This window comes from Lampris incognitus, chromosome 2, assembly GCF_029633865.1.
Source record: "Lampris incognitus isolate fLamInc1 chromosome 2, fLamInc1.hap2, whole genome shotgun sequence".
In the NCBI taxonomy this organism is placed as follows: domain Eukaryota; kingdom Metazoa; phylum Chordata; class Actinopteri; order Lampriformes; family Lampridae; genus Lampris; species Lampris incognitus.
The window spans coordinates 121,182,721-121,194,251 of NC_079212.1; the positions used below are offsets into that span (position 1 = coordinate 121,182,721).

At 44.7% G+C, this 11,531-nt stretch overlaps 1 protein-coding gene across 1 annotated transcript; it reads left to right on the forward strand.

Annotated features, from left to right (window-relative positions):
- The first annotated feature begins 886 nt into the window (after nucleotides 1-886).
- cstf1 (cleavage stimulation factor, 3' pre-RNA, subunit 1) lies at nucleotides 887-5,018 on the forward strand. Its single transcript, XM_056274695.1, has 6 exons — nucleotides 887-929; nucleotides 1,304-1,518; nucleotides 1,610-1,887; nucleotides 1,977-2,174; nucleotides 3,055-3,445; nucleotides 4,196-5,018. The coding sequence occupies exons 2-6, from the start codon at nucleotides 1,350-1,352 to the stop codon at nucleotides 4,453-4,455; spliced, it is 1,296 nt and encodes a 431-aa protein (XP_056130670.1). The 5' UTR covers nucleotides 887-929; nucleotides 1,304-1,349; the 3' UTR covers nucleotides 4,456-5,018.
- The last annotated feature ends 6,513 nt before the right edge of the window (nucleotides 5,019-11,531 follow it).

Below are 11,531 nucleotides of genomic sequence, written 5' to 3' on the forward strand. Positions count from 1 at the left end.
GTCTTCAGCAGAAGTACTTTGCTCTGAATCGGAATCCTCCGACATGTGACCTACTCAGGCCTGCAAACTTAAACATGCGAGCTAGTAAAATAAGAAATAAGTTCTCCGACTTCTGGCACCATGTTTCAGTAGGCTATCTTATAAAGAATGACACACACACGAGTTGCTCAGTGCAGCCAAGTATAATCAAAGTGTGTAACATGTTCCTGAGCGCGGGTCATGTGTATCTAAGGTAAACTAGTGGATAGCCGATGGCATCGATCTATCTAGACCCGTAACAGAGGCCACTTAGTTGAGTGATGAGACGTATCTATTAATAACTGTTGTATCCAGATGAACTGATTCAACCTTCTTTGAGTTATTTTTCACACTTTAAAATGTCTTGACGCATGATCAATAATCCAGGTAAGAGAACCAAAGAAAGGAAATCAAAGAAGGTTGAATCAGTTAGATTAGATTGAATTGTTTTGTTAGCCACACGACCAAGGCCGGTGGAATTTGTTTTCGGTACACATTAAACTCTGCAGCGCAATACATACACGGACAACAGACACTCCACATATTATCACGAACAATACAGTTACACAATAACAGAAATAAACATATCACGCATAACAATTAAGTGGATGGTTGTATTTATGCCAATGGTGTGAGTTCATCTGGATACAACGTTTATTGACAGATACGTTTCATCACTCATCTAAGTGACCTCTGTCAACAAACGTTTTATCCAGTTGGACTGATTCAACCTTCTTTGTCACACTTGAAAATCCTTTTCACCGCCGTGTCAGGTTTTCTGTACATGACCACTGGCGGGCGCTTTTCGGCTGTTTCCAGTTGAGAGAAAACGCGTATGACGTCAGACGCAAATGACGTACAAGGAAATGCACGCTTGGTGCTAAGCAGGCGCCATCGGAGGCTCGGCTAAGGTTGGGCAGTCTTACTAGCGTTAAATAAATCGAGCAGTAATGCCTATACTATTTTTAGTTATGTATCATGCATTACTTATATTGTTACATACACAAACGTAAACAGGCGCAGATTTAAACGAGTGTTTTTGTTTCTGGTAGTGCGCAGTCTTTGCAGTGGCAAGAAGGCAAACTAGCGGGTTGCTTAACAGTTGCTAGTCGCTAACGTGCTCCATTCATGTTACGTTGATCCCACAGTGGACAGTGTGTACTCGTAGTAGTTAAATTACCCTACAGTTAACTTAAATTTCCTGTCAGCATCACCATTGACAATTGGAATGAAATAAGCAGTGTATGATATTAAATGCAGTATTATGTATGTATTTTTATTACAGTAAAGTTGCTGTCACTGACCCATACTCACGCTGACCGCAATCAATCATGTATCGGCCCAAACCGACTTTGAAGGACCGACAGCACCTGTATAAACTTATTATTAGCCAACTTCTTTATGATGGGTACACCAACATCGCTAACAGTCTGATCAATGAAGTCAAGCCACAGACTGTAGTGTCGCCTTCCGAGCAACTGATGCAGCTTGCAAAAGTCGGTAAGGGATTCATGACGTTGTTGCTATGTCTGCACAATCTAAATAGTTAATTGCTTACAGTCTGTCTAATCGTCCAATTAAACTCTCACAGGAATGGAGAATGATGACAGTGCAGTTCAGTATGCCATTGGAAGGTCAGACACAGTAGCGCCGGGAGTGGGTATTGACCTGGAGTTTGATGCTGATGTCCAGACCATGTCTCCAGAGGCGTCAGAGTATGAGACCTGCTATGTTACCTCCCACAAGGGTCCATGTCGTGTTGCCACATACAGTCGAGATGGGCAGCTCATTGCAACTGGCTCTGCTGATGCCTCTATCAAAATACTGGACACAGAGCGTATGCTAGCCAAGAGTGCTATGCCCATTGAAGTAAGTCATGTTTAAGATTTTCGGTGAAGTCATCACTTCATAGAGTCAAATCAACAAGATCTGGCATTCATTCACTCTTTTTGTTTTAGGTAATGATGAATGAGACAGCCCAGCAGAACATGGAAAACCATCCTGTGATTCGGACACTATATGACCATGTTGACGAAGTCACTTGCCTCGCCTTCCATCCAACTGAACAGATTCTAGCTTCCGGCTCACGAGATTACACCCTTAAATTGTTTGACTATTCCAAGCCCTCTGCAAAAAGGGCATTCAAACATATACAGGTCAGTATGTATACACAGAGGGCATAGCCAGAAAACTGTTGACACTGCAGACACCCAGTTACACCATGTATAGTTGACATGACTATCATAATTTTTTTGGGATAAGTGGGTGGAAGCAGCTGTCAGTAGGCTCTTAACACATTCACGTTACCCTGTATATTTCAAAATGGTGTGTCTTTGCTTTTATTTTCATGTGTGAAGTTGGGACTTAGTAGTAGGGCTGGGCAATAGTTCAATATTACTGTATATCATCTTTCAAATAATAATAATATGGTATAACGTTGTTGGGTGTCTAGAAAAGTGCCATATAAATGTAATGATTATTATATCTTGATGTTATTCGGACCTTGTCATATTGTGATACACAGTCAATCTAAAATAGTTGAGAGAGTATTATTCGAAAACTAGTTTTGGTTCGATATCATACTATACCAAATAATTCAATTTGATGAACCTCAAGCTAGATTCTCAAATATGGCAGTTTTTCATATGTAAGCAGATATTGTAACATATATCAATATTGTGTAAAGTTCACTGTGATATTTTCCATATCACCAAATATTACTTAGTAGTAGTATCTTAATGTGTGATCATTGTTGGTATCTGTTGTACCACCTTCAATAGTCCTTACTTGTTTTTATCAAGATGTTGCTGCTGCCATGAACTAGCTTCTTTGCAGAGGTCATGAATTTAATCTGACCTGATAAACCAGGCTGTTGCTAAAACAGAATTTCACTCTTGTCCACAGACTGTTTAAAAACAGTTATACATAGATTGTATTGTCATTTGTATCATTAGAAGAGTTTATTTACTTTCATTAAAAATGTGTCTTTGAAAATTGTATTCTAATCATATCCCACCCATACCCATTTCTCTACAGGAGGCTGAAATGCTACGTTCGATCTCCTTCCACCCGTCAGGTGACTTCCTGCTGGTGGGAACACAGCACCCCACTCTGCGCCTCTATGATGTCAATACGTTCCAGTGTTTTGTGTCCTGCAACCCTCTGGATCAGCACACGGACACTATCAGTGGTGTTGGCTACAACCCCACTGCCAACAGCTACGTCACTTGCAGCAAGGATGGCAGCATCAAGCTGTGGGATGGTGTCTCAAACCGTTGTGTGACCACTTTTGACAAGGCCCATGGTGGTGCTGAGGTGTGTTCTGCCATCTTCTCCAAGAACTCAAAATACATCCTGTCCAGTGGCAAAGACTCTGTGGTCAAGCTGTGGGAGATCTCAACAGGACGGACGCTGGTTAAGTACACAGGTAGGTGAGATGGTGATTATTTAGCAGGGATCAACATTGTAGCTCTGCACTGGGGGAGAAATAGGATTTTAATATTTACTTACCTGCATGTGCCATAGTTTCAAGATGCTGCCGGCATGATTTGTATCATATGTTGCCCTCACTTTTTGTGCTGTAAAAATGATCTAAGTATCAGACCTTTGCTAATCATATTTTCATTAATAATATTGATCTCAAAAGTTTAGTAAAATTATTATTTGATAAGTTGTTTTTATATCGCAGATATCATTATCAGTGCACCCAACAGAACTTAACTAGAATATAAAATATGGTGGATAATGGCATTGTCACCTGACCTTGGATATCATCTAACATTTCATCATGTTATAGGTCTATAATTTCGATATTATTCACCCTGTATTTCCTCTTGCTCCCCTGCAGTTGACCTAGAAATATAAAGTACCACTAGTCGAAGCTGGCAGTGTTAAGTCTCCTGCATTTGATTCTAGGAGGACTGTTAAAACAAAGCTACAAGTACACATACATATATACTAGCTAAGTTGTTAACTTTTCAACAATGACTAGAGGAATCTTATATGGGATTGAAAAGTATGATGAAAAATTGATCATTGGCTGATGAAGAATGTGGCCAAGTCATCATCTGTATTTGTAACATATTGACCACAACCTAGTTTACCAGTTGGACCTGTGTACTCTTACTGATAAAGCTTGAAATCCCAGTGACTGTGTTCTACCTGCATGGTCTCTTAGGTGCTGGCCTAAGCGGTCGCCAGATGCATCGTACCCAGGGAGTGTTCAACCATACTGAGGACTATGTGCTGTTGCCTGATGAGCGTACCATCAGCCTGTGCTGCTGGGACTCACGCTCAGCCGAGAGGAAGAACCTGCTGTCCTTGGGCCACAACAACATTGTGCGCTGCATTGTGCACTCACCTACAAACCCTGGTTTCATGACCTGTAGTGATGACTTCAGGGCCCGATTCTGGTACCGTCGCACTACTACGGACTAAGAAGGAGAGCTGTCACGCCACCTGGACTCTTATTTCATCTTTTGAGTACCAAACAAGTCCCTGGACCCTGAGGTCCCTGTCCCAAGATCTCATGCTGTCCCTTCAGCCCTTTTTTCATTTTTAATGGTCTTTGGAGACTCTTGGATCTTTTTTTTTTTTAATTGTTCACCGTTAATTTTTTAGGGGATTACCTCATAAAAAATAGAGTAAGCTTTGCATTACTGTGACAGGAGGAGATTAATAGCAATTACAGCTCCAGTTGTAGGAGATTATTTGTTTTGCCTAGACTCCTTTTGATAACTTTGTTGTGTCTATTCTTGATTTCTGCATTTAAAGCGTTGTCTGACTGAAGCAAACTTTTGGAGACTGACTTGTGAAATCCTTATTACTGTATGGAAATATCAGTTGCCACTACTATTACTATCCTTTCCACAGATTTGCCATGTCAGAATCAACTACAGAGTAGGTGCGGTCCTCCTCATTTTTATATTTTGTTATCCACTGGTTAAGATTTTTATTAAACAGATTAAAAAAACAAACCCTGCCTCTTAAGTCATTTCACGTTTCCGGAAGTCTACCACAAAACACATTGTGTACGTTTTACCAAAGAATAGAGGAAACCATCAGTCCTGCATTGCAGCTGCAATAAGTTGGAAACTTGAGTACATGTGATGTGGTCAGTGCACTCACATAGACTTACTAACATCTTCCCACGGAAAAACCCTAATAATTTTATCACCATTGCTTATAATTTACCACTTAAGTATTTATTCTCTTTATTATCTTTGTCTTAATTCAATATAGGATTAAGTTACAAGCCAAATGTTTATGAAAAGGGTTGCCTTATCACTTGAATGTAAAAGGTGACAGCACTTCTGTAGGTAACACCTTAATAAACAGCGGCTTTTGAAAGTATTCAGATCCCTTCACTTTTTCAGTTTTTTTTAACATTTTTTTATTTAGTGAGTTGTACCTTATCTGATGAGAGGGTCTAAGGACTGGATGTTGTGTTGCTGTTAAGCCCACTGAGGCAAATTTGTAATTTGTGATATTGGGCTATACCAATAAAATTGACTTGACTGTTGAATGGATAAAATTGCCATTTTTGCCTATCAATCTATATTCAATAACCCATGAGGGTAAAAACATGTTTTCAGAAATTTTTGCAAAATTATTAAAAATCAAAAACTGAAAACTCATTTATATAAGTATTCAGACCCTTAATTCAGTACTTTGTAGAAGCCCCTTTGGCAGCAATTAGAGCTTTGAGTCCGTCTCTACAAGCTTTGTACACCTGGATTTGGGCAGTTTATCCTATTCTTCTTGCCAGACCTTCTCAAGCTCCATCAGAACGGATGGGAAACATCTGAACTGCCATCTACAGGTCTCCACAGATATTCTACGGGGTTTAAATCTGGGCTTTGGCTGTGCCACTCAAGGACAGTCAGAGACTTGTGTTACAGTACATTACAGTCATTTAGCCGACGCTTTTATCCAAAGCGACTTACAATAAGTGCATTTAACGTAGTGTAAACTACTAATAAGACACGTTAGTCCCTAGCTAACGGATCTTGCCTTTTAGCCGAGCGGTTAGTGACGTCGCCTTGTGGTGCAGTACACCTCGTATCGAATCCCGCACCGGGCAAGGAAATAACCGGTTACATTGGTGGCAGCGGTGGGATTCGATACGGGGTGTACTGCAACCACAAGGCAACATCACTAACCGCTCGGCTAAAAGGTCAGACCCATTAGCTAGGGACTAACGTGTATTATTAGTAGTTTACAGTAGAAAATCAGGATAACTGCTAGTCATCTTTCCCCTTCCATTCTATTTTTTGTGCAGAGCTGATTGTAAATATGAGACGCCACAGCTACGCTTATTATGGGGAAAAACTACAAACCCCAGTGCAGCAGGGTTCATGAGTGTGACGTCACGTCCTGCATATTCGTTTGTCGGGAATGGCTGGTTGGTCACCGCCGGCGGGCACAAGTTAGGGAACTTTATGGCCCACGCTCAGCGGGATCAGCGTTTTCTACACACCTTTCTCTCCACTACAAACAAGAGACTTGAACACCATCCACGCGGACAGGACTGGCCGCTCACGGGAGCTGAGATTGCATTCGGACCAGAGGAGACGTCCTCGCGGGGGTCCTGAACCGACTCACGGCTGCAGTGACGTAAGCATAGCTGCCAGTTTATTCGCCTCTGTTTTCATATCATCTCTGTTTGTTTTTTTCTCTTCATCTCACGTTGTTCCACTACAGTGGCACGCTCCGGCTGTGCTTGTCGCGCCTGTACCATAACAATTGGGGGCTCGTCCGGGATATGACAGACCGCGTAGTCAAGCTATAAGGAAGCTAACTCGATTAGCATGCCTTATTAGCCGACCAGTTCGTTAGCTACTCATAAGCAGAAGTGTTGTCGAGTTTCAGGTGGGGTTGACTTTATGTCGGCGTGGCAGTAGGAAACTTCGGTTTCCACCTGCAACGATAATTCGACTTAACATTCTGCTTGTGTGAATAAATAGTGATAGCTCAGGTAAACATCTAATCACCAAGACAGGTCTATCACCAATACCCTTTGTGGGATTTATTCGATTGGGAGCTGTATTAACATGGAGAAATTAGTGTGGCGTTTATATTATAGGAGTCAGTGGTGTAATTAGCTTTCGGGGTGCGGTTAGGTACAGGCTAGTGCTTGAGTGACCGTGACTAGTGGAGGCTGGTTCGTACACCGTTATAGGAGGGTTTCCGTGCAACGTCATCAAAGAGATCCGTGCGCAACTAGGGGGCAGAAAGCAGCTACAGCGCATAGATTTTAACCAAGATAGAGCTCAGATACAGTAGAGATGACACGCAGTTGTTGTGCAATAAACTGCACAAACCGACAAAAGGATGGGTAGAAAATGTTCACCATTCCAAAGGAGTCACGACCTCTTTGGAATGGTGAACATTTTCATTGTTGAACCGCTTTGGTAGCTCTCAAAAGATTATGCGTCTCATAATCTTTTGAGGGCTACCAAAGCGGTTTTGTCCCCTGTGGTGATAGGCGTTAATACTAATATACTTACCAATACTTACCACCTGAGGGCAGTGTAATGATCTGTGCCCTCTGGCTATGTTAACTTATAACATTAATAAAGCAAGGACGACTTCTCTCGTGCTGGGTGTTTATTCACCGACCGGATTCCGACTGACGTTGTTACGTACATCACGTGACTTTGTTGTGGCGCTACGGAAAGCCGTAAGGGACATTAGCAAATCAAATATTACTAGCAAATATTACATCTCCCTTTTTCTGAAAAGTGCTGCTTTCTCTGCAGAGATACAGACCACGTTGAGCACGTTTATAAGCGAATACAATCTTAATAAGAACGAATATGAAAGTGGAACTCTTATATAACTGGACTGCAACAAAGTAGTGTAAAACATTTCCCTCACTGTCTAAATGTGAGCAGGTATAGTACAGGTTGGTGTAAAATTCTCTTTTTTTTAACATTCATAAGTCAAGGATTTGTCTTGGTTTGATCGTGCGACCTGACCTCGTGGTGTAACCAGGCTGTGTGTCTGGTTGTCGCTGATTGTTCGTGTCTGGAGGTTCAGCATGCTCTTGCTGATGGGCTTGTGTGTTGTTGTTAGCGCTGGTAACAGTCTGCTGTGAAGTGTGTGTGTGCGTAGTGTGAGTGTTCACTCTGCTTTGTCGCAGGTGTTGACGGTTGCGTTGGTAGATCTGACCTTCTTTGGTTTGGATGTGGTAGCTCCTCTCTGTGTTCGCTGGTCTTTCCACAGTTGCAGGTCTCCAGGATCCATCCTCCTGCCGGAAGCGGATTGGTGTGCCTGCGGGCAGGTGGGGCAGAGGTTTGGCTGTTCGGTTGTAGTATGCCTGCTGGCGCTGTTGACATACCTCTCTCCTTTTGTGAACATCCTCCTGACTGGCGATCTGTGGCTGCAGGTGTTTTGCTGTTGATGGGAGAATGGACCGCAGCCTCCGACTCATCAGTAGCTGTGCCGGTGATTTCAGGTTGTCCACCGGTGTGTTGCGATACTCCAGTAAGCTCATGTAGGGGTCTTTGTTCTCAGCTTTGGCTTTGTCCAGGATGCGTTTGGCCGTCTGGACAGTCTTCTCGGAGAGGCCGTTGCTCTGTGGGTAGTGGGGGCTTGTGGTGGTGTGTGAGAAACCCCATGTCTGTGAGAAGTTGCGGAACTCACCAGAGCTGTAGCACGGACCGTTGTCGCTGATGATAGTCTCGGGGATTCCGTGTCGAGCCATTGCTGCTTTCAGCTTCATGATGACGGCAGATGAGGTGCAGCTGTAAAGTCTTTCTAGCTCGAAGAATCTGGAGTAGTAGTCCACAGTGACTATGAAGTCCTGTGAGTTCCATGTGAATAGGTCTGTGCCTATCACTTGCCACGGCCGCTCGGGTATGGCGTGTGACATCATTGGTTCCTTTGCATTTGCGCTGCGCCGTTCTTGGCATATGCTGCAGTCTGCTACCGCATCCTCGATCTGTTTCCCCATGCCAGGCCAGAACAGTAAGTCTCTTGCTCGGCATTTGCTTTTTTCCACGCCAAGGTGGCTGGCATGGATGCGCTGTATCATGTCCTTGCGAAGCTTTTGGGGGACAATGATTCTCTCACCTTTGAACAGGATACCGTCCATTTCTGAGATTTCTGCTCTGTGGTTCCAGTATTCCTGGATGCTGGGCGGGCACTTTTTCTTTGTGTCTGGCCAGCCAGTGAGTGTGGCTCGTCTGAGTGCGGTGAGCTGTGGATCTTGCGCTGTTTCCTGCTTGATTTCTGTGAGTCTTGTGTCGCTCACAGGGATGTTGCTGAGGACTGTGTGCACTTGGGCCTCCATCCCTTCCTGTAGGTCACTGTCGTGGTGTTCTATTGACTTGCGTGACAGTGTGTCGGCCACCGGTATGTCCTTACCGGGGCGGTGGATGATTTGGATGTCGTATTTTTGGAGCGCCAGGATCATCCGTTGCAGCCGGGGTGGTGCTGCTGCCAGTGGCTTTTTTAGTATTGCCTCCAGAGGCTTGTGGTCTGACTCCACAATCACTTTTCGTCCATACATGTACTCGTGGAACCTCTTGCAGCCGAAGACCACAGCGTAGAGCTCCTTCTCTATCTGTGCGTAGTTTTCTTCAGTGCTGTTGAGTGACTTGGACGCATAGGCAATTGGTTTGCCATCTTGGAGCATGACAGCCCCAAGGCCACTTTTGGATGCATCCACTTGGAGTCGCAGCTCTTTCTGCGGGTCGAAATATGAGAGTACTGGACCTGGGTGCTGTGTAATGAGATTCTTCATCTCTTGGAACGCCTTGTCGTGGACTGCATCCCACACAAACTCACTGTCCTGTTTCAGAAGCTGTCTGAGGGGTGAGTTTATCTGTGAGAGGTGTGGAGCGAATCTGGCGAGGTAGTTGATCATGCCGAGGACTGTCTCCAGCTCTGCTTTGTTCTGTGGGGGTTGCATGTCCTTGACCGCCTTCACCTTGTGTGGGTCTGGTTTGATGCCTTCGTGTGAGAGCGTGTGGCCGAAGTAGCTTACCTCGGACACGCATATGTGACACTTGTCGGGGTTGAGCCTCACCCCTCGCTCCCTTGTGCGCTTCAGCATCGCTCTGAGACGCTGGTCATGTTCCTCTTTAGTCTTGCCGAACACTAGTATATCGTCCACTATGGCCGTCACACCGTCCAATCCTTCATATGTTTCATCCACGCGTCTCTGGAACTCGTCTTGAGCGGACACGATTCCGAATGGCAGTCTGAGGAAACGATACCTGCCAAACACTGTGTTAAATGTCGTCAACATTGAGGATTCAGTGCTCAGTTTGATGGCCCAATAGCCTGACTGCGCGTCTAACACGCTAAAGTACTCAGCTCCAGCAAGCTTTGTGGTGGCGTCCTCCAGCGTGGGGAGGGGGTAGTGAGGTCGTTGTATCACTTTGTTAAGAGCTCTGGGGTCTAAACACACTCTAAGTTTGCCTGTCTTTGGCTTCTCAACAATGACGAGTGCGTTCACCCATTCTGTGGGTTCTGTTACCTTACAGATTATGCCGCCTTTCTCCATGCTGTCAAGCTCGTCCCTCAGTTTGCTGCGTAGGGCGATGGGGATTCTGCGTGGCGGGCAGACGACCGGCGTTGCATCTGGTGTGACGCGGAAGGTGCACTCGCCTGGGAACTCTCCTATTCCCTGGAAAACATCTGCATACTCATCCATTATGCTCTGTGATGTGACATTGTTTTCCTCGCTCACAGCCATCACTATTTTTACCAAGTTTAGGTCACGGCATGTTTTCATTGCCATGACTGGTGGGGCGTTTGTGTCAATGACGTAAAAGTCCAGCATCATTGCATTGTCTCTGTACTTACATTTGAGTTTGCATGTGCCTTTCACGCTCAGCGCGCCTCCTCCATATTCAGTGAGTCTGTGTATTGCTGGTTTCAGTGTCACATTTTTGAACAGCGCCTGGAACAGGTTGGTGGGAATAGTATTGGCCTGTGCCCCAGTGTCTAGTTTAAACTTTACCTTCTGTGGAGGTGTGCCAATTCCAACCTCTACGTAAGCCTGCTCGTTGCTTTTTCCGTTGTTCTCTATTGAGATGCAGTCTATGTACAGCTCTGTCTGTTCTCCCACAGCGGTGCTCTCCACTGTAATGTTGTCGAAGTACAGTTCTTCCTGCTCTCTGTCAGTGGTGTACTCTTCTGGGTTCTCTCCGACGGCATGTACTGTGCCGCGGTAGTACTTTGTCTGTCCCTGGGAGCTAGACTTGCATACTTTAGCAAAATGATTGAGCTTCTTGCATTTAATGCATTGTTTACCCTTAGCTGGGCAAGTGGCTTTAGCGCCGTGTAGCCCTCCACAATAGCTACATGCCCTAGCGGCGGTGCTAACGTTACCCTCCCTTTGTCTGAAGTTAGCGTTAGCTGCTTTGGGTGCGTTCGGTTTGTAAGTCTTTCTGCCTATTGCGTGCACCGTTTCATGTGTGCTGCCCTGGCCCATGGACGTTAGCTGTTGCTTTGCTAGCTCGTGTGAGCGGGCTACATCTATGGCCTTTTCTAGCGTTAGC